We start from the raw sequence: 27,980 nt of genomic DNA, 5'->3' as shown, positions 1-27,980 counted from the left end.
CTGGTGAAGACTCTGCTTTTCTTTCCTCATTTTTATTTTATGCTTTGAAGACATGGAAAAGACACTGTGAATAATCTTTGTTGTATTTAAATGAAAGTTTTAAAATTATTTGCAATTGTCTTTGGAGGGGACTATTCAAGAGAGGAACCTTCAGTCTGCATGTGAGGCCCAAAGCCTCATCTTTTAAATCCATAGCATTAAAATCATCAGCGCTGAAGTAAAGTGTATAGGGGTGAGCAGAGCTATAACTGAGCGAAATACATTGACAGGTCTGCATCTGTCCCGTGTTTTTCCATGCTTTGGTTGTTGTACATGCTGGGATTGATGCAGTCATGCCTGTTGGATCTTCAGTAGAGCAGAGCTGGGTGAGGAACTGCCAGAGAGATGGTCTAATTCACATGCTCACTGCAAGCATCAGTAGATGAATCTTTCCTCAGCTCTTAAGGGAAAAACATTTCTCCCTGAGGGGCACCAAGTACCCGGGCATTCATGCAACGAAGATGAGGTGGGATAATGTGCTCTCCCTTTTGCCTCATGAAAAAAACCCTGGCTCTAACATTTTGCTAGACTGTAAGAACACAGTACTTCTTTCACTTAATTGAAGCAAAACAATCTCATACAGTTCTCCTTTTTTACTCCCTGGGAGCAAAAACTGTGCCTTGCTTACCTGCAAAGAGAATAGCTGAAAAATGTTCATTGGGACTTGATACCTCAGTTTTAATGGGTAGGTGCTCATGGCTGTCTTGAACATAAAGGAGAATGAAATGGATGAAGAAGTGTCCTAGTTGGGTTGGTTTGATCATGAAATCCTGAAATCCAGTAGGATTTTTGATATTGGGAAGTACAGAACCTGTAGGGTGATAGGTTCAATAGTAAAAAAATTAATATGTCCAAAATTGTATGTGTGAGACATGCTCTGCCAGTAAAAAACTACTTTAAATAATGGTAATAAGCGTGAATATTGTTAGGGAGACTTTGTTTGTTTATAGACCCAGAAAAGATAGCCTTGGCTCATTTCTGAGCACAGTGCATGGAGCATTTTTTCTCATTTGTTCATACTCTTGTTTGCCAGTCTTGCACTGGGCAGAATGGAGGGTGAGCTGCACTGTTAGGCTGTGATGTTTCTAGACTGGAAATGTGTCCTTATGTTTACTGAGTAGAAGCAACACCTTGGAGCCTGAGATCTTTGAGTGCTCTCTTTCCTGCTTTGTAACGTAAGGACATTACAAGGATGTTTTGAAGACAATCTAGTTGGTAGTTTGTTGGCCTGGTCTTAGGATGAAAAGCACAGTTGTAGTGTCTGACTAGCTACAAAAGCAAAATGATAACAAGAACACTGACAAATAATTAGTGACTGATTCTGAAGGAGTTGGCTGAAAAATATTCCATGCCTAAATATCATTGCATAAGTCATTCAAAACCCATGCAAAAGAAGATGCTATTAAAACCTTTTTCATTTGGCTAAAACTTAAATTTAAATTACAATTTTACATTAATTTCATTGAAACATAACTGCTGGAAAACAATGAAAGATCTATTATGTATTAAACAGACCTGGATTTAGTAGGGGTGAACAGCAATATAATTATCTAGTATGAGTGTGAGATATTCTGAGCAAATGAACTTGTGGGGAGAAAAAAGAGATTTTGCAACTACCTTTTGTGATTTGGCCTTGGAAGTCACCTCTTCACTTTGTACAAAGTTTGAGTAAGTATGCAGTTTTATAGCTTTAGCAGCAAAAGCATTCATGGTGTAAAAAACTGCATTCCAACAGTCAATAAAAGTATTCCTAAGCTAAAATATGCAACTAAAATGAAAATAGAGAAGGAATACGAAAGAATTTCTGGAGACAAGAAAAGATGTGTAGGAGTTGCATATTCTATTAACAGAAGAAAAGATCCCCACATAAAATCTAATTTTACTTTGCCACTTTGTAACTTAGACATTGCTAATACAAACCTCTTTCAATTATATGTGAATTTTTATGATAGTCTGGAAAATTAACTTTTCAATAGTTTAGTGACTTTTTTTTTTCAAGCATGACAAGTTAAATAATAATTTTTGTAAGACTCTTTAGTTTTATCCCAGTTAGAGCAGCCTGTGGTAAAGTCTAGTGCCCTGCAAGGCTTTGAAGCTGGTGGCTTGGCCTTGATGCTCAGTGCCCAGTATTTCTGCTATGGAAATTCATCTTGACCTTCATGACAAGGATGAGCTCTGGCTAACTGTCAGTAGCCTAAAGACTGAATTTGGTTTTCCTTACAATCTCAGCATAATGTCTGGGACACATGTTCTATGTGCTGATGTCCAAGCAGAGCTATCATTGCTTTGCTTAGGAGCTTTTCCACTCCCAATTTTATTATCTAATTTTCTTTGTATGACTTGTCATGCTGCTCCTATTCCTTTCAAGGAGCACATCCAAGAAGGGTCAGCCTCCATTCCCCTCAAATCACCATTAGATTTTGAAGAGAATTGCAAGATCCCTCTCCTCCTCTCTGCAGACACAGGGGGAGTGCACTACCCTGACATTCATGGTGATCCTCTGCTGAACTTGATGAAATTCACTGGTTTCTTTTTTTTTTTTTTTTTTTTGAGAATTTCTCTCTTTTTTTAGAGGGGAGGCGATACCTTAGGCATCAGCTTGCCCATGGTGAGCAGAACATTGCTTCCCTTTACTGGCTAAAACTTCACTGTTGCAGCCCAGTGTGTGGCTGGATTTCATAGCCTCAGAGATGTAATAGACCTTTCAGATCCATGGATGGAGAGGCAAAAGAGAGCCGCTGGAAAGTGCTACTCAGAAAATGTGTTACTAATGTGATCTCATGGTTCTTTTTTATCTAGAATGTTCCTCCTGATTTGTCCATCTGCACCTTTGTGCTGGAGCAGTCTCTGTCAGTACGGGCCCTCCAGGAAATGCTGGCTAACACAGAAGAAAAGGCAGAAGGGGTAAGTTGTTAAATACTCACCCTTCTCCCTCTTGCAAAATAGTATGTTTTTCTTATAGTACCACAGGTTTCATGACTGTCACATGCTTGTAGCATGATAGTGTTGAATTTTCCTCCTTTGCTACAGGAATGGTCTGAGGTTTTTTTAAACTGTAAGCAATTCCAGTGTCCAATGGAGGTTTCCAGCATTGTAAATTTGCAATTTCAGTATGCTATGAGTCAGTATAGGTGCTTTAAAACAAGGGTGTTTTAATTTGAGACTCTCCTTATTTGTCATATAAAGCTTGATCACTTCTCCTGAACAAATAAGCTTTCTGAGCACTCCTGACTGTATTGGGTGAAACTTTCAAAAGGTCTTAAAATGACTTGGATGCTGGTTGTGTCTGGAAATAGTGAAAATGTTGTGTGTGCCCTGAGCTGAAATAAGCTGTAACAGACCTTTAGTTGAAGACAAAATATTATTGAATCTTGGTGGACAAGAAATAGCAGTCTGGAAGATGAAGGCTATAGGAATTACTTAAATCCGATAAGAATTATTGCTCTTCCTAATAGAAATTAATTAATTTTTGACTAGCAAATAATTATTTACAAATAAATCATAGTAGTGTAATTAATGTTCCCTGCAGTGCAATTAATTTGATTTGTTGTGCTGTAATTGAGTGTTGCATATACACCTTATAGTGAATTCTATGCTCTAGCTCACATCCTGTAAATTTTTGAGGGAGAGTGACTGTAGGTATAGGAGTTACACAGGCAGAAGAGGAATAGGTGTTAATCATAAGTCCATCACTCAAGAAAGCTGGCAGTAGGTAAGCATGCTTTCTGATGTTTATGGGGATGCCTCAAGAAACCAAACTAATGTAGAGTAGTCAGTCCCGTGAAGTGCCAGGCACTTAGACTGAAAATGGTATTTGGGAAATGAAGTCTGGGAGCAGTCCCATGGATAATCCAGAGTGTGTTCTGCCAGTGAGAATTTGTTCCAAGAGAATGAAAAGCCTATCTGAGAGAAGAGGTGGTACCAGAGTAAGCAGATAGGTACCTCTAAACCCCTCTTCCCTTACTTTGTGAATACTGGAACCAGGAGCAAGCAAATTCACAGGGAAAAAAAACAAAATCAAAAGAACAGACACATACAGGCATAATATCAAAAATCACAGTCCATACTGCAGGATGTACAGTGATAACTGTGTATGGCCACATGTGTGAAGTAGAGCAACAGTTTTCTGTTTATTCCCAACAGATGTGAGCAGGAGCATGAACTGAAGGAGGTATAGGGGAATGTGTGATAAAGTAATGCTATAGGGCAGAATGCAGCGAGTGAAAAAACATTCAGTGTTGGAATATAAAGTATTGAAACTTCTCTTTAAATCATAACATCAGCTTGCAGATTTTCTGTTGCACTGTCTTTACCAGAGTGCTGGGGCCATGTGTTTACTTTTATATATTTGTTTTTAGTACAGAGATCACACCCAGAGAACATTGGAGAATGAATGAACCTCTTTGCAGAATTGTTAGAAAATGTGAGCTCACATATTCTGCTGGGAACGAGGCAGACTTGAGAGAGTTTTGTAGCTCTCTTAGGTGGAGAAATACTTGCATTAGTTCTGGACTATTTTCTGCACTAGATGTGATTAGCAAAAGATTTTTGTAGGACACACTGATCAATGAGACCTACCATGTTTGGTGGTATTTTCTGGAAACAATTAATGATGTTTTCTGTGCATAGTCATGAGGGTCAGAGTTCTGGACACTTACACGTGCCTAAGTAACACTGATGGCAGGTGCACTGGTCTACAGTGCTCTCTAGTCAAAGGTCTTCTGAGATGGGCACAACAAAGATCAAGCAAAGTTCTGAGTGTGGTCATTATGTGGCTCTTGGCTGTTTACTGTGCTCTCAGCACCTATTAAATGCCAACACTAGTAGAAGATACAGAGCTGAAGCTATACCAACACAGAGAGATAGTGTTCAGCAAATCATAAATATATTTCTATTGCAGATTTAGATGGTTTCTGTAGAAGTGCATTAGGAATCTGCTTGTGTCTCTTGCATATTAATGATATTAGAAGAGAATAATCTTGAAAATAATGGTTTGTACATGAACACAAGGTCATGTTGTTGTCAATGTTAATATTTTTCTTTTTAATAAGTCTCTGAAAGTCAAGAATGATGATGGTACTAAAATGACTGAATACATACTTGCTGATAAATTAATAGAATTGACATATGGTATCTGTATGTAGTTTTAATGAAAAATATACAAATTTTGCCTTTCCATTTATATTTGTATATCATAGGGTGGGTACTTATATAGACAGCTTCATATTTGTTTGAAGTAACTGTTAAAAGAAGTTTTAAGATACAAAATAATTTGTCTTACCTGAAGCACTATTAACTTCCTGGAGAAGCATCAATTCTTTTAATCAAAAAAAAAAAGTGTTCCATTTCATTTAGGAGAAGAAAATATAGCAATTTTTGGAGAAGGTGTTGCTATAAACTGGTTTCAGCATGACCTCAGTTTTCTAGTGGAAAGAAACCTGAAAATTGAAGTCTTTTCAGTCCTCAGTTACTTTTCATTACATTAGGAATCATTAAGTTCATGTGGTTATAAGTGGTTTCCTTGAGCTGGTTTGCCTTTTGTGTTGTGTAATCTCTTGAATGCTGTGTTTATATAATAATATTGTTATATAACAGGTAAGTTAGCAGTAACGTAATGTCTGAGTAATATGAACAAAATCTCACGCTGACTTGAGTCAGAACAATAGGCAGCTTTCTTGTGCACAAGAAAGAATAACTGTGTGCACTTACTGGATTTACTGCTGCTTCTCAATTAGTATGCGTTAAGTGTACAAGATTACCTCTGCAATAAATACCTTTTTAGTGCAAGAATCCCAAAATGGGAATTTCTGTACTTTGTGAGATCAGTGACGCATCTATCTGAGTATACCTACTCGGCTCTCCTGAACCAGATAAATGCTAGTATCAAAGGCAACAGTGGAAAATGACTGAAATTTCCTAAGAAAGAATCTGTGTAGTGCTCTGTTTCTTCTAGGCACTGAGCAGTTGTTTTGTGCTCTGAGATTTCATCATTTCCCTGTAAAATACTGTGCTTAGGTCTGACATCTTATTAAAACACTGACATTAGTAGCTTGATTGAATGGTTTTGGTTTCAAAAATAAAAACGCAACCATGTTTATTTGCTTAGGTAGCATTATTTGCACTTTTCATGTTAAATAGGTATATTTTTTTTATTTTGCTGGGATCTGGAGTGCTATAAGCATGTGAGACTTTCATCAGTTCATCCACAGGAAAAAAACAAAACCCAACAAACCAGAAATAGATAAGGAAAAAGGGAGAAATCCTGTGGAGAGGGAATAGTAAATAATTATATAATGAGGAGTATCGTCGCATTGTCTGGGATGTGGTGTGTTAGGCAAGCAGAATTACAGGTGCACTGTCCTACACAAGGGTAGGACAGCCTAGGTATTATTTTGTAATCATTTTGCCTCGGTTTTTAAGTGTAACTTTTTATTATTATTAGGAAAACAGATGTAAGATGAAAATGGAAGTCCTTATGTTTTTATAAAGCATTTAAGACAATAAAAAGCATTCTGGCTATCTATTCTTAGCCTGGTTGTTATTTCCAGTGAACCTTCTCAGGACCCAAGTGCCTTGTATTTCACTAAAGTTCATCAGTTGGAATGATCCTGAGAAGGCAAATCCAAAGCTTTTGGAGTAACTTAGGAATATTGCAACCTGTTGGAACTGTATTTTGCTGTGATTCTTATTCCTTTGATTATCCTTTTAGGTAGTTTGTTTGATTTTTTTTTTTCCTTTTTTTTAAATTTTTTTTTTCTTTTTTTCTTTTTTTTTAATTTTTTTTTTAAAATCACATCTTTTTTTCATAAATTTAAGACCTCTATCATGTAGTACTTGCTTCCTGTGAAAGTGACTGAATGCCATAATCAAATCAGTTCCTGGAAATTTTCCCTAATTTTCTTAGGAAATGAAGCCTGGCCATCTATCCATTAGTGCTCTTGAATTCAGTAACTTCTGTGAATTCTGGAAAATATGAAGAAAATTAGAAACAAGGTTAGATAGTTCTTCCAGATATGATAGATATTAGGTAGGAGAAAGGGATCTAACTTTATATATTGTGTAAGAGGAAAGGAAGACAAAGTTTTCTGTTTTACACTACCATCAGCTGCTCTTGTGCTTGCACCTTCTGCACACCTTGTTTCACTGAGAAAAGGTGTCAGAAGGATGTGGGAAAGAAATTGCCAGGTTTCAGGTGCAAGGGAGGGATTTATGATTTTGTAGCTTCTTTCAGTTCTGAGATTTAAATGGCTTTTCATAAAAGTTAAACAACAGACCAGTGCATTGTATGCTATTACCAGTCTCACCTTTTATGACAAGGAAAATTATTTCCCTCTGTCCTGCTGTACCCAGTAGAAAAGGGTATCCAGAAGAAAAGATATCCAGACGTATTTGACCTAGAAGAATGTCAGGTATTTTCTCAGCTTCAGTTGGTTCAAAAAAATGATTTAGCTTTTGTCTGAAAGGTTTTTCTTTTTAAATAATCCTCAAGAATGCATGCTGCATGAAAAATAGGTATTAAGATAAAAATTTGCCAAGAGGATGTGCAAATTAAAATTAAGTGTAAGGTAACCTTCATAAAGCCCATTGCTTTTAACTATTATTTGAACTATATTTCAGAGGGTTTTTCATATGACTCAATATGAATTTTTTTTTCCTAATGGGAGAATCTGAGTATTCCAAACACCACTACTCTCTGTATTTATATAAAAAAAGGGCTAGTTTGAACTTTCATTCTATTCTAATGCTTTTGTTACTTCAAAGAGATAAAAACCAGTTTTGGGCACAGTGACTAGATACAGGAAATTAAATTAGTTTGGCATTTAAAGGACATTTTCCTGTAAGTGGACAAGCACAACATCATCTATCATCTATGTTGGCTGGAACAAAAAAATAAATGCTTTTATTCCCTGAGTTACACTTGCTTTGCCTGCGTTTTTTGAAATATATCCAACAATCTCATTATAGAAATAATGTACTATTTTTCCACCTTGTTATGTCTTTTATAGTCCTTGATGATAATTGTAATAAATGAGACCACTGAAATTTGAATATTCTGGATTATATTTTACATGCCATACCTGATGAACAGATGTGTGTATTCATATATGACACATATAAGCACAGCTGTATGTGACTTGCTTTCATGTGCCAGTGTGGTGTACATCTGTGTGTGGATGGGACACCTTGTATCCCAAACAGAGAATTGTTCTTAACTGCACCATCCCATTGGAGTCATTGAGAACTCTATTAACAAATTGTGTTTTACAGCAGCTTTAATTAGTTTCTGTCAGCAGTGGCAAAACATTCTCTTCATTCTGGTCTACCAGAAGACTGGTGAGTGCCAAACCATTCCAATTCTACTGTTGCACCATACATGCACAGGAAAATCTCATATTGTGGGGAGAGTGTAGAGTAAGAGAAAAGTATTTTGGTGAGAGCTTCTGGAGCTGCTGTTTCCTTGATCTGTGCTTTGTTCTGCCAACAAAAGGCATATGCATGGGCATAAAAGAAAAAGTTCAGGGATTTATAGGAGTACGAGACTTCTGTAGGTTTTCTTCTTTCTGGTATTTGTTTTTCCCAATTTTATCAGCAAAGTGTTTGGAACATTCAATTCCTTTGCTAATGGCTAGGCTTCATGCTACATGAACTGCTTGCTAGTAAAATCATCTGCACTTGGAGTGTAATGTGTTTCCTTTGGAACTGTGTTTTAATGACTCCAGAAGGACAGATGCACCAAACTCATTTATCCTCAATGGAACCCAATGGATTTCTCTCAGCTGCTTTTGTGTCCTTTCACTTCAAGTGTCAGCTTTTTGATTGCTCACGAGAAAAAAACGTAATAGTGACATAAGTGAGGATTTCTTTGCATGTCTCCCTGTAGCAAGAAGGTGATTATATGAGTACTTAAAATTTCTGTTTTGAATGATATAATAAATCAGGAGAGTGTAGGACTCTCTAGAATTTATATTGAAATGTTTTTAAGTGCTTATTCAGAAAATCACACTGTATTTGTTTGGGTTTTTTTTCTGAGAAATCTTGAAGTGTTTTTTTTGCTATTTGTCTTTCTAGACTTCATTGTACAGGGGATACATTAATTGGCTCTCAGTTGCCTTAGTATGCTTGAAATTTGTTTACTTTTAGGTAACATGAAATGTAGGGTTAAATCCCTTTTTAGTTTCCTCCAAATTGATCTTAGTTGCTATATTAACTACTGAACGCTTCAGTGTGCAGTTTGCTGCATTTTCCCCATTATTTATTTGCCCAGCACCTGTGCTATTCTAATATTGTGTGCCATGAAGATGTGCTGTGCTTGGAAGCTCTATCCTGCCCTCCTGGTTGATAAGGAAGATGTGAAACTCTGTCCATGCCACTATCAGTTCCTGAGGGCTGGTCTTCCAGAGAGCTGGATGTTCAGAGCTGGAAGCAGACTTCTTTCTGTTTGATACTTTTGAGTGTTCTCCTAACCCATCTGAAGAAGAACATTGGTCATAGAAGGAAAAGTCTGATTGTGAAATGATGTTCTTGGACTACTCAGGCACTGTTGTAGTTGAACTTAGGGAGAACTGGGGCAAATTAAATTCTGCCATTGAAGCGGAATGGAAAAGTGAGGATTGAAACAAGAATTGGTTCAGATTCCATGTGGTCCTAGGAAACAAACTGAGAACGGTTTGACAAAAAGTTGCTGATGGAATATAAGCAATGTAGAAGTCACTGAACCTGGCACTTTAATGTATTGAACTGCCATGAGGACAGTTGAGAAATACTGGCAAAGAGATTAGAATGAGGAACTCAAGGTGTACTGTGTGGCTTTTTACCTTGGATGAAAACAGGAGATTGGTTGTTTTATGCCTTTTACCTGTAAATTCTAGAAGTATCATCCCTGTGCTATCTGTGAGCTATAGCTTTTTAAAATAGAGTATGGCAACATACTAATGCTTTTCAGTAAAGATTCCCTCTTAGGTCCTGGAAGATCATGGGGATTTTTAATGAAATTTAGGCACAGCAAAATTGAAAATGATAAATTTGTCTTCAGAACCAAATCCCTTTTTAATTTTTTTTTTTAATCAGCGGTTAGAATTGACGTACTAAAGGCTATTTATTCAAAATGATGAAAATATAAACCTACCAAATCCTCACATTCAAATGCTCTTCTAGGATGTGGAAGAGTCTCAGTTTTGCAGCTCAGTTCTATGTAAAGCTGAGATGGTCTCCTAAACCACTCATTTTCTTAATGCTACTAGATGTCTCAACAAAGCTAGTAACACACTGAGTTTTTAAATGAGGCCAATGTAGATAAGCAGTTGGAATCAATAAGCTAAGGGGCGATTGCTACTTGTATTTCTTTCTGATTTTGTTTTTCTTTATACCTCAGAACTGATTTATGTATGTTTTGAGGACGATAGCTGATGAAAGCTACACATAAAATAATGTTAGAAATTGGATCCTGGGCGTCTCAGACTAACCTCCCTGCTTTGTGTAGTACATTGATTTTTGTGGATTCTTTAAATCTATTGATATTTCATCTGGGGTATTGTGAAAATTGAATTAATATTTGTTAGGTTAGCTTTACAGTAGTGAATGTCATAAAATGGATAGAATTTAATTGTTTTGTCTTTAGGAGTGTTTTTCTATCAAGTTTTAGTGCAATCATTGTACAAGAAGCTGGAATGAAACAAAATAGTAAGTGATCACCCTCTCATCTACGTGTTGCCTGAGGAAGATTTAACGTTGAGGAAGTTATGGACATGTGAAAGGCTGCATGATAAAACAGTGACATTTTTCTGTTTGCCTTAAGTTTGTTAACTTTTTTTGTAAAAGTTGGCATATTTTTTTGAAAACACAAAACCTTATACTTTAGTTTAGTCAAAAGTATTTTGAGATATTAAATTGTTCATGATTGTATATGATTCTTGTCTGCTACAATTCTACTACTACTGATTGTGCAAAGTGCAGTTTTACATTAATCTCTCAGCTGATGCAAGGCCTGGATAAAGTGATACTCAAACATTGTATTCTCTTTTGCAAAGCCCACAGCTGTAAGATGAATTATTTGTAAAGCCCAAGACCTTAAATAAAACATAACTTTTACTTTTGTCCAGTACACTGAGATTGGAAGTAATAATTATTCCATGTTTTTAAACAGACTTCCTATACTCAGTAAACATCTCATGATGTATATGAAAGTTCTCCATATCTCCATTTGTCTTGTCATGGCTTCTTGTAGGGATAGCTTCCTGAAATATTTGCCTAGGTTGGTTCAAAATTTCAAAAAGGAAGGATCCTTTTTTCCAACTCAGTGACTTATAATGGCAAATTTAAAGAATATTTTGATGAGTGGTGTAAAATGTTATCAGTAAAGGAAATGCATGGCAGTGCTACAGAGGCTGGCAGTGAGGAAAACGTTAATTGTGTCTGCAGTACTGTGTAGCAAGAGACTAGTCTCCTGTCAGGCAGCTCCATAGGATGGAGCTGGAAGATTACACATGGGATTCTCCCTCTTGAAATGTGCTCAGTGTGCTCAGCCTCCAGGAGTTACCAGTACTTTCCATAGTAATTAAAGAAAACAACACACCACCCTAATGCTCACATTCAGTCAAGATTTTTGTAATGCGGGCTTGTTCCTAACTCTCCTTATCCTGCAGGGTTCAGCACCTTGGGGTGCTTTTGATTCTAATGGTGCTCTATATGCATCATAGACTTCCACATTGTTTAAGTTTAGATGTGAATGGTCCTCCCCAAAGGGGTAACAACACCAGCAAGGGCAGCATTAAAAGAAGAGATAGAAATGGTGCAGTGAGACTGAACAGACTGGATTCCCTTCTTGAACAGGAAATGGGGAGGAATTGAGTTCGGAGGGGGTGGGTTCATCTCTGTATTGCTTCTGCAGCGTGTCTGTCAGAGTTGCTATAAACATGCACGACTTCTTGGTGGCTGTCAATGAACTCTGTTGCTGAGCAGGTCTGCATAGGGACGTTGCACATGAGGATTCATCTGCATGTCTGTAATTGCATCTCCCTAGGGCAATGGGAATTTTGAATCCATGGTAGCTACAACACTGAGCAAATCTATATCTTAGCAAAAGTAATAGGTTTAGGGAGAACAAGTGGTGTTTCATTTCTCTCTGAAGCAACCATTCATTCATCTGTGGAGACATAATTTCTTTTGATGCCCAGCTATTTCTTGGTGACTGTGGTAGTGTTAATTCACCAAGAAGGTTTCTGGTTTTGTAATGTTTTGCTGGAGCATCATCAAATGATGTGTTTCAATTATTATAATGAAACAAGAGCCTTCCAGGCAGGTGAGTGTATCAGCCTAGTATTTTAAGCACTACTGTAGTTTGAGAGCAACACTATTTCAGGTCTAAAGTTTACATACCTAGGTTTTGATTCTCTCTTATCATTGAGAATTACCATTTTTTAATTACTTATCAAGATGGTAGGAACCCTTGAGTGCAGGGGAGGAAAGTGAGAGAAATGGAGGGTTTTAAGACCAGGGGTGTTAGGTAAACAGAGAGAGGATGAGAACAGGGAGCAGGTCTGTAGGCAGAGGTGAGATTCTGTCCCTGGCCTCCAGGTGCCTTATTTGTAGCTGAGTCTGGGACCCTGAGCACAGCGGAGAAACCCCTGAGTGAGCAGTGAACCCCTGCTCTTCACCCCTGCTCTTTACCTTTGGAGTGGTAGGATCATCCACCTATACACCATGAGCTTGCTTCAGTGTGTGTCAGGATCACTCAGCTTTTCCTAAACCTGAATTTTAGTTTCTTAGTGTTTAAGTGGTCACTCTTGTGAGCAGAGCCTTATTCTCTGAACTTCCAGTCAGGACTGCAGGCTCTGGGACAGGGAAGGGAGCTGCCCCTGCCCGCAGCATCCTGTGCAGCCAACCTGCTGAGCTGCCTCTGGCCTCAGTGGTGGGGAATGGGTCTCATGCCAGCAGGATCCATTTTGGAGTGTTTGCAGCATCTCAGCAGCAGTTGAGGCTCCTGCTGTGTTCCTGCAGGCAGTCTGGATTGACCTCTTCCTCTTCAAAAGCATTCCTGATAAATGTATATGCATACACACACACGGACACATTTAGGCTTAAAAAGAGGGAACATGTTCTCTATGACTCTTCCTGACTTCTTTGTATGCACCCGTCCTTCATTTTTCAAGTGAAAATTGAAACCTGTGTTTTAGAGTTCTGTCAGCATGGTAGGTGAGAAGGGGAGGTATTATCCCCACATTGTTACGTCTTTGATCTTGATCCATAAATATTTTTTTGACAAACATGATAGTTGCTGAGCTCTGAAGATTGTCCTCCCTTTCCCCTGCAGTCTTTCCTTTCTGTCTAGGCTACAGTCTTTTTAGCTTTTGCTAGTTCAGCAGTTAGTTGTCCTTTAAGTCTTTTAAATAATAGTCTTTCCCTCTGTGTATAAATAGATAAGGCATTGATTTTTTTATATGATGGGGTGAGAAAGCTCAAGCCTTATTTTTCTTTATGGAAATAACATACTTCTAAGTAAGCAGAGCAAAGAAAAGAAACTTGACAAGAACAAAGGTTATTCAGGCTTCTGCTAGTAAACCTGTGTTCTAATTCTGTTGGCTGTTGTCATCTGCTTCAGTGTGGGGAGTCCTGTATTGTTGTATATGATTTTTGTAGTTGATGCTTGTTTCTGCAGATACTGCTAAAGGAGTGGAATGTGCTGGTAATTATGGTGGTACATGCAGCTCCCACTCCTGAAGCAGCCGTTTGATAGCTGACAGTCTGTTGACAAATACGCAGAACACTCACTTTTTTGAAAGATGTTTCTATTTTAAAAAATACTGGGATGAGTCAGAAGATAACGGTAGGCAAATAGCAGAGGGAAAGTGACAAATTTGGAAATCCTGTTTTTTCTTAGTGGTGATTATTTAATGTGGTAAATTGACATAGTCTAGTGTATATGTAGGTCATTTGGCAACAAACTATTTTAGTTACCTGGGTACTCATGCATTTCACTCTGCCAGTAAAATTCCATTTCCAGGTGGTGTTTGTTAGAATATATGTGATTTACTGGGTATAGCTTGGCTTCTTCAAAAGAACTTGTGCATTTGCCCAAATTTTAATAATGTCAGTAACTGATTAAATCCTTTGGCTGTTCCAAGAAATTTCAGGTGGGATTTCTTTGTCTCACTCCTCCGCCATATGGCACTATTTTTTAGGTACATTACTTAGGGAAATACAAAACCTTTGTCCTAAAGAAATGGTGGGTTTGGAGATCTTCAGAGGAGCATACTAGGCAGCCAGCATTAGCCTCTGCTGAGAAGACCTCAGTTCTTTTTCTGTATGCTTTCTTGGTATTACTGGAAGCAATATGAGACTTCAGTGCTTCTTGTGACTCTCTGAGTATTCCAAGATGCTGCAAATTATAAAATAAAACATTTTTAGTGAACTGAGACCTTTGCGTGGAATAGCACAGACTTTCTGAGCTTTGAGACTGCAAAGCCTTTATTGTAGCCCAGATGTCTGACCCTGCCCAGTTTGCTGAGTCCTTTCTCAACTCACGTGTGCTGTGGCATGGGCTGAGACAAGAAACAGCACATGCAATAAGCTTTCTACTGAGATTGCTTCTGAAATCCCAGAAACTTTCCCAACTTTTCCCTGTGAAATTCTAATAATTTTCATAGATGTCTTCAAGATTTTATTGGTTTGATGTAAAAAAGTAACGAAAAATAACACAAGGATCTAAAAGCTTAGGCAAGAGAATAATGAAATGATCTGATTTGTGTATCTTCATGGTTAAAATTGATCCTTTCTGCTTGATGTAGTTTATCAGTGAAGTACAAAAATTATTTTGTTATATGCTAAAACATTTTTCGCTCATCTTATTCTTCCTCTTTTTCTTTTTTTTTTCACCTTAGCATCTTATTCACAATGTCTTTTGCCAAGGCCACTCTTTGTAACCTTTTGTGAATGGGATAGGATAATGTTTAGGGGCTTTCCATGTAACTTGACATGGAAATCTCTTGAGGATTTGAAGGTTACAAATATAGCTGTTAGTTTAAATATAGTAGAGTAGGAAGCATTTTCTAAATTCTTTCGTACATGCTTATTCTGCTTGTATTTAAAGCAGTTAGGAGATTTTGGTTCACAACCATCTTTTTTTTATAGTCTGTGTTTCATAAAGGGAAATTTCCTTTCTTTTTCTTCCTAATTTTGGGTGGATTTTAAATTTCCATCAGTTTTTGTTTTTCTTTTGGCATATTGGATCCCTTCAAACTGAAAGCAAGACTGGACTAATCAAAAAATCAAATTCAGAGAGCCAAATATGAGGGAACTGTACTGTGGTTGGAACTGGGAAAGAGCCTCTTGAAAATGGGATTGTGAAAGTTATTATTAAAGGGAGAGATGCAAACACATAACCTTCAGTCATGTCTGAGTAAAGACTACAATCTGTGAGGAAGTGCTTAGCTAAAAGTTTCATTTGTTCTGCAGCTTGGTGTAACCAAATAAATAGACTGCTATTGAGTTAATTGTCTTTCTAATATGAACCTGACACTGATTTTTTGCACTGATTTAAGAGTACAACAATTAAAAACAAGTAACTGTTTCTTTAGCATCGACATAAATTTTTTCTGTTTCTGTTAATTTCTTTTGGTCACTTTTACTTCCTTTGTGCAGTTATTTTTTGATCTGCTGCATAGTTTTGCAGGTCTTGTGAGACCGATTGTTTTCATACATTTTTATTTCATTCCTGTTACTAACAGGAGATCTTAACTTTGGAGCAGAACTGATTGACTAATATGCTGTCTGCTTACTGACACTATTATCAGTCTTTTCCTTCCTTCCTTAGTAACATTCTAGAATGTCTGTATTTTCTTCCAAACATCACAATCTTTGCCTTACCCTCCCCCTTCCCTCCTCCCACCCTCCCAATTCAATTACGTTAGAGAAGCACTGAAATGGATACAGAAATAACTCATGGGCAACATGAGGAAATAGCCATCAAACAAATACCTTTTATTTAAAAGTCTCAGTAATATTGTGGTAAAGAATTTTAATTAAGGCTAGGAGTTTTTCAGACTTCTGCACTCATAAATTTATGTCAGACCTTATTACGAGAATGAAAGCATTTGGTTGCACATGTGTGTGCATTCAAAGCTGAAGTGTTTCCCTAATATGAAAAAAAACAATTTCACAACCTCTACTCCAATAGCTGACAACTTCATTTTTCAGGAAAATGCTGTCTGCAAGATACCCATTAGTTAGGCAAGGTTCTAGCTAAATTGCATCATGAGCTTATTAACTCCCATCTAATCATCCAGTCATGGCTGATTAATCACTCCTCCTGGTGCCTTGTTTTATTAAAATCTGTTTTCTGTGCTACTGACCAGCAAACTGCTGTCTGATTTCAAGTGTGGGATAGTCTTTGCTGTGGATTAAAGTGAAGGCCTTATCCTCTGGTCTGAAGGGCTGTGTGAAGGAATCATCACATGGAAGTGTCTTGTATGTATCATTATCATTCTGTATTTAAGGGATAGAGAAAACATGTGTTTTCTCACAGAGATGAAAAACTTTCCTGTGCTTCTAAGAGAGAATGGAGCCATTTTGGGATAGGAATGCAACTGTAGCTGGTGGATTTTTGAATATTCAAATCACCTACCTCCAACTGTGGAACTCTGAATTCATTAATTACTTGGTATTAGTAAGCAGCAAGATAACACAGAGAGCTGGCAGCTTTGTCATTTTCTCAGCATGGGAGGAGGGAGAAAGTAATTTCATCTCTCATGCCAGTGGAAAGAGGTAACACCTCCCATTTCTTTTAATAAGTGTTCTGTATGTTAATGAATAAGCCAAGTTACCAAGGTACTTCCTTAAAAAAAGTATGAAGATTGACAGTTAAATGCACTCTTGACAATTTAAGCTCTCTGATTCACTACAGTACTCTAGTTAATAACCTATTTGGAAGCTAACAGCAGCTGTGAATATGACAGGCTGAAAATGTTTTCAGGTTTGCCAGAAGAACCCCCATGTGTAGGAAGAGTTAGAAATGAACCAGAGGTTCCTTGATGTAGCAAACTAGAGCTGTTATAGTTTCCTAGTACTGACCAGAAAGTTTTCCTAATCAAACTTTTGAGCAAAAAGGCCAAGTTATAGCTTCTTGTTTCTATACTTTGAGCTTTTTCATCAGGCTAAGGATTGTCTACAGGTACCAAGTCATAAATCGCTGAAATAAAAAAAATGCAGTAATTTTCTCAAGAAATTCTTTGGATAACTCTCTATCAGATGCTGGTGTGTCATAAAGAGGGACAGAGTTGCTGTGCCCAACAATATTAGCTTGTACTTATTGCAAGGTCTGCTGTCCCAAACTTTTGAGTTTACATGACCTAAGTGCTTCTTACTGCACAGAAAGTGACAGGTAGAAGAGGAAGAGAATCTGTGTTTAATGCAGTGTGGGTTTTTCTATCATGTAGATGGACATACACATTTGCTACCAGTGGAAAATTTTATGAAAAGATGAGATAGTTTAGGATCTTGTTCTACTTAAAATACTGTCTACTCACAACTATTTTAGAAATGCTGTAGTGCAAATAGGAACAGGAAGTAAAACAGCGGGGAAAAAAGTGTGGACCTTTTGCAGAGAAACATGTACTGTCAATTTCTCCTCAGTAGAGAGGACCTTATTTAGCATCAGAAGTGATGCCGGCCGTTTCAAATAAGGCACAAAAAAATATGGCTTGGCTTTGATCAACTGAGCTTTGATCTACTGCAAGCACTGGGAAAGATTGAGAATGGCAGACACAATGTTTTTGCACTCTGCTTATTCTCAGGGTCATGCAAGGACAGGAATAAAGTCATTATCTGTTTCATATCACAGAACTGTGACACACAAATACTTCTGGCCTGGCACATGGGCTCTTCTTTAGTGTGTGCACCATGTTTGGGATGAGGATGTATGGCATGGAAGTAAACATTTTTATTATCCTAGACAAGTTTCCTATTTTGTAGGTAGATAGCAGCAAGTCTTTTTCTGGCCTTAGCATGACCTTTGGAGTGCTGATGTGCTAGAGTTTTCTTTCTGGGGTGATGGACAGTAAAAATGATGCTGGTGGAAGAGAAGTTACTTTGTTTCTACTCAGTAACACTTTCTGATCTCAGTTGCAGGCAGAGAAGTAGTTAAACCAAATAGACATGAAAGCACAGCTCCTGAAGTGTCTTGAAGACACAAGTCTACACTGGAAGACAATCCTGAGCTGTAAGAGAAAGTGTGTCAACAATTAGCTTGTTAAGTATTAAATTCAGGAAGTCAAAGTGTCTATGAAGCTAATCAAGTGTTGTAATAGAAGTAAAGAATATAATTCAATTTGGAATCTAGTTCAATTCTACTTATTCTCACCTTATCTTTATTAAAGTTTTAGACACAGATTTTGTTCTCAGTTTCCACAACAGAGAAATAAAAAAAAAAAAACAAACCAAAAGCACACACACACACACAAAAGTCAATTTTTAAAATAAGAGTTTGGCTCAGAAAAATGAGTTTAAGTGCAAGGGAAAATATAACATCTACTAGTGGATGTTGTGCATTTCTTTATTGAGATTTCAGTCACAATCCCTTCTGTTGATCATGGCAATATATTATAAGTATCTTGGCAGTTCTCATAAACAATTTTAGAGAATGTGATTAGCCAGAGTCAGCTGAGGTTCTCCTAAACACTGTGAAATAAAATTCCTTAGTGTTTTTGTGTGCTGCTCAAGAAGATGACATAAAACAGAACACAGAAGCCAGAATTAGGAATGTGAGGTTGTTCTCATAGCTTAAAGTAACTTACTTTGCAGCTTTTGCACTCATAATTAATGTCTGTGTATTAATGGATATTCAGCACGTTCTGTGAGCTTGCTTTTTGTCAAATTTAAAAAATGAGTTTGTGAATGGCTCCTCATAGTGCCGATAAGATCCCTCTTTATCTCCCTTCAGTTAGTTCATGGCTCCTTATGGCAAGAGAAGGTAGGGGTAGCAGAATAACATTCCTGCACTTTTAAGTAGCTTTTAAGTTCAGTTAGTGTAGTTCTGGGTATCTGCAGTGCTTGGGAAAAAATGATGAAAAAAACAGCTTTCCAGTTTGGATTAAATGCATTTAAAATGAAGGCTTGACTGAAAAGATTGGAGCTCTGATGTGCCCCTGAAGAGAAGTCAGCAAGTGCGGATCACTCTGAAGTTTCTGGATTAGCATAGCAGCAAATTATTAAGTTGTGGCTGTATGTTCTTCGTTGAGAGTTCGTACTAGAGCTATACATGAGTTTTTAAGGCAAGTATTAAGACTCTGTAGTATAGTGCTCTCTTCTAGTTCAAGAAAGGAGATTATTTCTTCATTCTAAATGCCATGTTTGATCTTTTCCTTTTTTCTTAGAACAAAACTTGGAATCCTTGGGTTTATTTTTATAACACTACTTATATATTGTAGACACCCAGATATATGGGTGCTGAACCATTTTATTATCCACTGCTCTCTAGTTTCAACTGTCATTATTTTTACTCATGAAGTTATGCTGATGGCTACTTGCTAGCAGTAAGCAGTGAAATAATTCTTTTGAGTTCAAATTAGTATCTTTCTGTAAAATGATTATTGTAGTATAAGTAGTCCACATTAACTAAATAAATTCCAGAGATGATATCCTTCAGTCTTTTGCTAACTCTGATGTTCTCATGGCAAGATAATAATTCCTGGACTCATAATCATCATATGGCAATGTACTCACTACATTTTGCTATCCAGTGTTAGACAGAGTCATGTTCTTTTTTATTTTTCTCAGAAAGTCTTTGAGTACCCAGGTGCATGAGGAAAGAATATTTCTAAGTAGCACACTGCCTTTGAGGTATATGTGGTTTAATATGGATCCTGCATCCTCTGCTGGAGTAAATGTTGTAAGTCCAGATACTCTTTGGGTAAAGAAAAAGAGAAAAATTGGTTTATACCTACCCAAACATTTTATTTTTCCAAAAAATATGACTTAATGGTCAGGAGGGAAAATGACCTGGATGAAGAAAAGTTATTGAATTCCAGGAATCTGGATTTTTTTTTTTTTTTTGTGAGAAGGCAGAAATTCCTGTGCTTTATGAACGGAATGATTATACTGTTCTTTTGGACTGCGTTTAACGTAAGGTATGATTGAGATGAGGCAGTTACTGTGAGATGCCACAGTGAGAAGGAGCTCAAGAGGTGACTGCCAGTCCCTGCCTGCCGCATCCCCAACCCTTCCTGAACTTTAATCCTTCCTAGGCCACTTGAAAGATCTGCACCTCCTAACAGGTGAACAACTCAGCAAAACATGAGTTGAGTAATTTATAGTAAAATCAGATAATTTCAAGTCCAAGGAACATTAAGTACTCCAAAAAAGAGAGGTGACAAAATGTGGTCTGGTAGAAGAGAATGTTAGAATTTGTTTGCTTGTTTGTGGTTTTCTCTGTTTGTTTGTTCAGTTTCTGGTGTGTATGTGGATGTTTTGTTTGTTTTGCTTTGTTAGGTTTTTAGTTTTTTTCAGTTCTCCCCTTGGATTAATGACCAATGCATCTATAGCAACAGACACTTTGAATCTTAGTGTTTCCTGAATTTGGATGGGTGCTGGGAAATCCATGGGAAAAAGGTTCCTGTGGCTTCTAGTCTTGAAGACAGACAAAAGATGGAGGTGTCAGTGTGAAACAGAATCCGTATTTAGATGTGCTGTGAAGCATTTGCTTGCCTGTTTTCTGAATCATAGCTTAGTAGTTAGATACATGTGCTACACTAGGGTATTTGTTTCATTTCTGTTTATGTGAGCTTTACATTTATTTTGTCTGCATTAGGACAATTGCTCTTGGATATGAGTAATCTTATTTTTAGCTTTACCTAATCTGCATCTCTAGAATTTTCCAGACGAGTAAATATAATGCTCTATCATACTTCTGCCTTTTTCCTTCCCCAAGTGGGATGCTAAATGTCCAGATTGTGAGTCTTCCAGAACAGTTTCCAAAAGCAGGCAAAATTTTATCTCCATATGCTGCACAAACAAGTTTTAGAACTTGTTGCAAAGTGGTCTGTAAGAAAGAAATGTTTTCTTGTGACTTGAGTCACTTAAAGAACTCTCCCAGAGGTGAAACAGGAGCACAGCAGGACCTGGGAGGGCTCTGAGGAAGCTCACAGCAGGTCTATCAAATACAGCCGTAATTATGAGTGGAAGATCTCACTGTGCTGTGCACTGTACCACGCTTTTACAATCAGGTCTCTATGGATAAGTTCATAGCTTTTCCCATGTAGGTGTCAAACTGTACGGTTTGACAAGTGTGCATGCACCGTTCAAGTGGCTGTCCTGAGAGACATTGTATTTAAACATGGGTATGCCAATGCAGAATTGGTGTGTGCAGTGTATAAATACAGGGAAAATATTGCATGTGACTCCTGAAGCTAACTGGTGTCCATGAAAATAAAGTAAATACACAATTTAGCAATTATAAGGCAATTAATTGTAAGACTGATAATGGCTGTTGAGCTTTGAGTGGCTTCTCTGATAATAGTTGAAGCTGCCTTGTTCAATTGCACTTTGGGATAGCAATTTCTTCTCAAAGCAAGGCAATAAAGCATGCATCACCTCTTTCTAGCACTGTCACAAAGGCAAATTGCTTGCAGTGCTGTTTTCAGAGCCTATACAATTTTAACAAAGCAAAAGGTGTATCAAAGGCAAGGTAATAAAAGAAATACTTGTACACAAATCTAACTTGGCTATTTCTTACTCTTTTTTTTAAAGAGAGTGTAATTGCATTTAGATTTAAATCATTGCTTACTTTTATAACTTGCCAACATCTTATCAAATAATTTCTTACCTTGTATCTGTTTTAAAACATTTACCTGTTTTTGAGGTGGCATTTCTGCAGCTGTGGTTGATAACAAAAGTCACAGTAAAAACTGCTAAAAAAATAAATAGCAAATCAGAAATTTGTGTACTAGCAGAACTGAACAAAACCATAAAGCTGCTCTTTAATTGAAATGTATATTGAAAGTGAGAAAGTTTACTTTGAATGGAGCTATTTTAGCAGATGAGAACTAAATACATTGCCTTTTATTACAGTGATTTCACAAGCAAGTTGACATCCAGATATAACTGGTTTTGAAAATTACTCCTGCTTTGTACTAAGCTATCTTAAATTATTAAACTTTTATGTGGCATCTGCTAACAAAAGGTCAATATGTGCCTGCAGTAAAACCACTGAAGGCATGATATTCTGCAGTGTTTTCTGTGCAAAGTCCAGAGACCAATCTACTTCAGACATACTGCTCTTAGTGCCAACTAAGTATTTAGCAGGTAGTGGCATGCTAACTGTTCTAGTAGATATTCTCAGTCCTTTGTGAGACTCTTAAGACAGTCCAGAGACTTTTTAGAGAGAGGAATTTAAAATCTGTTTCCTTATTGAGTCCTGAAACAGTTTTGTTAATATAAAACCGTAAGCTTTTGGAGTTAGTCTCACTTTCTCCATAGAAGAAATGGATGACATTTTTATGTGCTGTTTTCTGTTCTTATGCAAGATATTCTCATATGCTGTAGGTTGTAGGGTCAGGGTTTGACAGGTGCTCCTAATTTTAACTTTAATACTCTGATGACATTCTTTAAAACGGCAAACCATGAATAGCAGCAATGAAACCTTTTCAAGGGAATGATGTCCACTAATGGCAGAGCTTTACTCAAGAGGAAATGGGGATACAATTTGTTCTGCATTTTTGACTGGTTGGTATTGAATGCAGTGGAAATAACTCAGTATCAGTCTTCATTTGCTGCCTGTTAACTGATTTTAGATGGACATTTTTGACTTCCAGAATCTGAATTGCTTTCCACAAAATAAAGACAGAAAGTGAGGTATTGGCATTTTAAAGAGAAGATGCCAGGAGAGTATCTTCATTACTGGAAGCTATAGAATAATTTTTTCTTTCATACTAGGTACATTTCTGAAAATATGAAATGTTAACTTCAAAATAGACTTTAATATGCTGTATTTAAGGAAAGAGATTTACTGATTTCTTGCTTTTTCTTTCTACAGCTAGTTGATGTGGAAAAATGGGTATGTGATTCTGTCTTTTATTCACTTGATCCCAAATGTTTCATTTTGCCACTGAGTCTAACCTGTCTGTTTTGATACCCTGTGTGTTCATGACCCTTCAACTTGCACGGCTCAAAAAACCCGAAAAAACAGGTGAATACGTGGTCATGTAAAATCTGGTCACTCCTGAGTTGTCCTACCAAATTTCATGTTGCTGCAATGACATTTATATCTTTAAATTCGATCACAGAATCATGTGATATAAAGGTATGATTATTGCCTTTCAGTTTTGAGCCCTGCTGTCTAACGTTATGACTCCATTTTGTAACCCACCCTGTCTTTTCCAGTATAGACACTGTAAACTTAAACTGCATGACAGTAAGATAGTTAATACTGATAAATAATGTGTGATGCTGTGTGTAGCTGCAAACATACAGAATGTATTTAGTCATGGAGAACAGCTGCTACAGAATAAAAACAGTATTTCCTAGATCTTAGCAAATAAAGCACTATTCTCCAGTAAATGTGTTGTTAAAGCCTTTCCTAATGTGTCTGTGTATGCCATACATATTTGTTTGGGCATCTGATATAATTCCGTTCTGTGGGATGTATTTATGTATGTGTTTCTTCAATGTAATCTCTAACACCAGTGTTATGTATGAGTTAGTGGTCGTAAAATGTGTGTAGAATTGTTTGTTCACCTTGAAAATATTAGAGGCCTCTCTGAAAGGTGGGACTATAATAGGTCTCATAGTATGGGCTGCAGCTGACCAGAGACAACCTCAGATGTCCTCTGAAATGTGGCCAATAACATAACAATAGCACTGGTGTCATTTTATTTCAGCCAGAAATTACAGAATTTAATCTGTGATTAAACATTACATCTTTATAGTAAGTAGTGATTCAAGTAGAGCTTGCCTGAGACTCCTGTGGGTAAGTACATTTTTAAAGTAGTAGCTTAGGCTTTTCAACACCATTTCTACTGTACTCAAAAGTATCTGTGTCATGTCACATATAGGGGTAGATGTTTATAATATTCATTAAACAATAACTGTAGTTAAGTGTTAAGTTTTGCTAATTGTATCAGTATGACATATTCTCTGGATCTGGTATTTATGACAACGATCAACTGTTATACAATTGATTTTGAATGTTTTTAAGACATACTGATGGTCAGGTTATCTTTTCATTTTTAATTACGACTGAGAAAGCTTGGTTATACATCTTTAGATTCTGTTGTTTTATTCCTATAAAGAATTTTGCTATAAAGAGAAAAAATAGCAATAAAAAACCATGTTCAGTACTATACAGGTACCTCTCCTCTTAAGTCCACAATGCATGAAATATTGTGTATCAGAAGTTTATTGGTGACACTGATATGGCTTATTTTTGACTGAGGCATTCATAATCTGTTCATGGAAAATGTAGTATTCCTTGCATAAATAGAAATCAGATCTGTGCTCTTTTTTATGTTTTTTAATGTTCAAAACTTAGTAAATCAAAATCTTGCTCTGGAAAGACTTGATTCATCAAAATGTGTCCTTAAACCATTTGGAAAAGAGCTAGCTCCCGTGAGAGCAAAGTTGAATGTGTCATTCCAAGCTACATTGGGTAAAGACTTTTTCTAATGGACTGATTCTAGAATCCAGACAACCTCTCTGATGAGGATGGAGTGCATACTGGCTTTACTTCATACGTAAAATTATTCTCTCTCAGATGAAGCTCCAGTCTGGCCTGTAAAGCAGCTTTTCACTCCCTCTGAATTCCAGAGCATTACCCAGAGGTGTAATGTTGGACTGGAGTTGCAGTGAATTAATGCAGTGGAAAGCTGGCTGTTGTAAAGCTGCACGGTCACTGAGGCAGACACCTCACTCTAACACGTGTGTTTCTTGATACCCCATTTTCCAGTTTAGAACACACAAGGTTAATGCAAGTGTGCTTGGTTATATCTATCTCTGGAGACCTTGAAGCCCAAGCCCAGGGAGAAGCTTCATGTCAAATTAATGAGCAAATTAGTAGCTGAACCTTGCTGTAAGCAGTTTCATTCTGTTCAAAGGATAAACTGAAGTCATTCACTTCTGAGCTGTTATAGCCTATGAAGTGTACTAACAAAAGCATTAGAAGAAATCACTCAGTTCCTGTGTACTTCTGTCAAATTACTATGATTCTTCTTGTGATTTTGTTCCAAAATCTTTTTTTCTGCTGAAGAGCTATGCCGGTGGTTGAAGCTGGGTACAAATTAAGTGGCTTTAAGATACTTGTTGAACTCCTGGCTTCATCCTTTTGTCTCTGACCAGGTGTGAGTGTGAAGGCTTTTGTGGGTCTGCTTCAGTGCAGAATCGAGCAGATTAAAGACATCTTGCCCAATGTAAAACCTAGTGGAAGTAAGGCATCCTGGTTCTCATTTCATACCTGAAAATGGCTTTTCTGCTTTTTATAAAATGACCAAGGTGGGGAACCCCCAGTATTTTATCAAAGGGATTTATTTAGATTTGAACCAAAATGTAGAAGACCCTGAATATATGTTCTCTACAGAGAAAATGACAGCAATGAAGTAAGATGAAACTGAATAACATATAGTGAAAGGAATTACTTTAATCTCCCTGACATTTTTTTCTCTTTTAATATATTTATGAAATAAGGGAAATAAAAGGGTCTGTTTCTGTGAATTAGCAATGTGCTTGCAAATTTGGAATCTCAATCATGCATGCAATAGGACTAATATAGTAACAAAAGCACCTGAGTGTCTGCCTTGATTTTCAGGACAACTCCTTAGCTCTGCAACAGGTTTCAGTGTAAGGATAATAACTTTTCTTGGGTATTGCTGGTGATGTGATAATTTGGCCTTTTTTACACATTTGACTACATCTAGTTGGTAAAATATTTTGAAAATTTGGCATTAAGAGCCATCCAGAATTATTGTTTTCAGGAGGGATTACTCTGAAGAGCTTTTTACCTGAAAGGAAATGAAGTGCATTATTTCTTAAATTTCGAATGCAAGGCACAAGAATTTTCCTGTTTACCATGGCTGATGGCAAAGCTGTGCTAATTATAGCATTGTAGGATTGTCTTCAGTTTTTGAGACAGAGAAACCTCTTCTGCTGAGGATAATGGTAAATTTTTTTCTCTTCCCCTCAAGTGGTTACTATGTGAGCTCAGTTTTATGCCACTAGTAAAGCTAATTTTCAGTATCTCTGGAGAAAAGAAAGTTGCAGAGTAAGGAAATGCACTTTAGACACTTTTCAGAAGAATTGCTTTCTTTACAGAGACTTCTGAGAAATAGTGAATAAATTCTCACTTAGATAATGTGGGCTGGATAAATATAACAAAGGAAATTTGACTAGAGGAGACAACCTAGGGTTCTTGTAGAGACTGGAGTGAGCCACAAAACAAAGCTTCATCAAGGGAAATGATTCAAGTAACATGTCTTCAGTGCTGTTAAAGTAATTAATTGCACATCAGTACTTTATAATCAGTATGATTTTTCAAGCATTAAATGAATTATATAAGGAAAATTTTTCTTACATTTTCTTGCTCACAGTTAATTTGCCTAAATATAGATTGATTTTTCATATTACTGTGGACAAATGTTATTTGTGCACAAATATTTAATCCCCCCAAAAAAATTGCATTCAGATTTTAGATGTAACATACTGCAGAGGTGGCTCAATGTAGGGAGTAATATGAGCAGTATTAACTCAATTTTGTATACTGAGAACTCAGTTCAAATACACATCTTGAAGGAAAATGTGAGATAATGCTGTGTGATGTTAAAGTGAACAGGCATATCAAGATAGAGTGACTATGGAAATGCTGCTTAAAATGCCACACCTACAGTGATAGTTTCAACCACATCTGTAATTCCATCCTTAATGTATTGTATATTTTAATGGATGCTAATTGCGGCCCAAGTCTAATTCACATCAGCAAAAGAAACTAGTATAAACATTTTCTAAGTACACTTTGTAATTTCAAAAAAAATCTGTGTGCAAATTGATTAAAACTTATCTCAGTCAAATAGTGGCACTCTCAAATGTATGCTAGGGTTTCTTTGGTGTTTTTCCTTCAGTCCCTACTATAAATCTGAGTATTTAAAGCTGTGTTCTATGTAGCAATAGTAATTTCTGTGAATTACTGCCTCATTTTACTTGTTTTCAGTACTTGTTGGATAGGTTAGTGTAAAGATCTAATATTTCTACATATGCAAATGGAACCTGATAGGAATTGTACAAAAGATGTAGTCAAAAGATGATCTCTAAATTAAAGGATTTTTGGCAACTTTCCTACTAAAAAATTCCAAAGAAAATAGAAATAATATTTTTCTCTTTGCATCTATCCAGCAAGCCCAAGAATTAAGGTGAAATTATGATAAATTAGACTAGTAAGTGATAAGCTACCTGAAAGCTGTCCAAGGAGCCAAGGAATATAATGGCCTCAAACAGCTGCAAATATTTACTTTAAAAACACATCCTTAGTGTCCTCAGATAAACCTTCAGTAGGTTTTAAATGTCAATTATTTGCTTTATTGTGAGAAGGAGGAAATAATTAGGAAGATGAATAGAGTGATGGGTGTTATGTTCCTCAAATATAATGATTTGAAATGCTGCAAAGGTTTTTTATTACTTTTCCTTTTTCAAGTCCTGTTCCAAGCCAGTCAGATACTCCAGATGCTGAGTGCTCAGTTTAGTTCCTCCACAAGGATATTTGCTTGATACTAAACACTCCCATAAATATTTGTCCCCAAAAGGTCAGATAGCATATGCAACTGAAGACTTAATCAGAGGAATATGATTATCCTGTTGTTGGTTACATTCTATTAACAGTCCTACCTCTCAGGAGAACTTCTGAAAAATCGGACACTAGAGAAACAGCATTAAAGATTAAAGGACACTGATTTCTTTAACAAGAGAAGGAGATTGTG

At 36.8% G+C, this 27,980-nt stretch overlaps 1 protein-coding gene across 1 annotated transcript in view; it reads left to right on the top strand.

The window, feature by feature from the left end:
* Positions 1–27,980, top strand: part of RYR2 (ryanodine receptor 2) — a 383,210-nt gene that overhangs the window by 111,991 nt on the left and 243,239 nt on the right. Inside the window, exons 4-5 of the mRNA XM_063390404.1 lie at positions 2,839–2,943; positions 23,060–23,080. Coding sequence (XP_063246474.1) covers positions 2,839–2,943; positions 23,060–23,080 — 126 coding nt within the window. The remainder of the gene's footprint in view (positions 1–2,838; positions 2,944–23,059; positions 23,081–27,980) is intronic.

The sequence above is a fragment of the Prinia subflava genome, chromosome 2, assembly GCF_021018805.1.
Source record: "Prinia subflava isolate CZ2003 ecotype Zambia chromosome 2, Cam_Psub_1.2, whole genome shotgun sequence".
Taxonomy (NCBI): domain Eukaryota; kingdom Metazoa; phylum Chordata; class Aves; order Passeriformes; family Cisticolidae; genus Prinia; species Prinia subflava.
The sequence above is the reverse complement of the archived record's forward strand: the minus strand, read 5'-3'. Positions and strand labels throughout refer to the sequence as shown.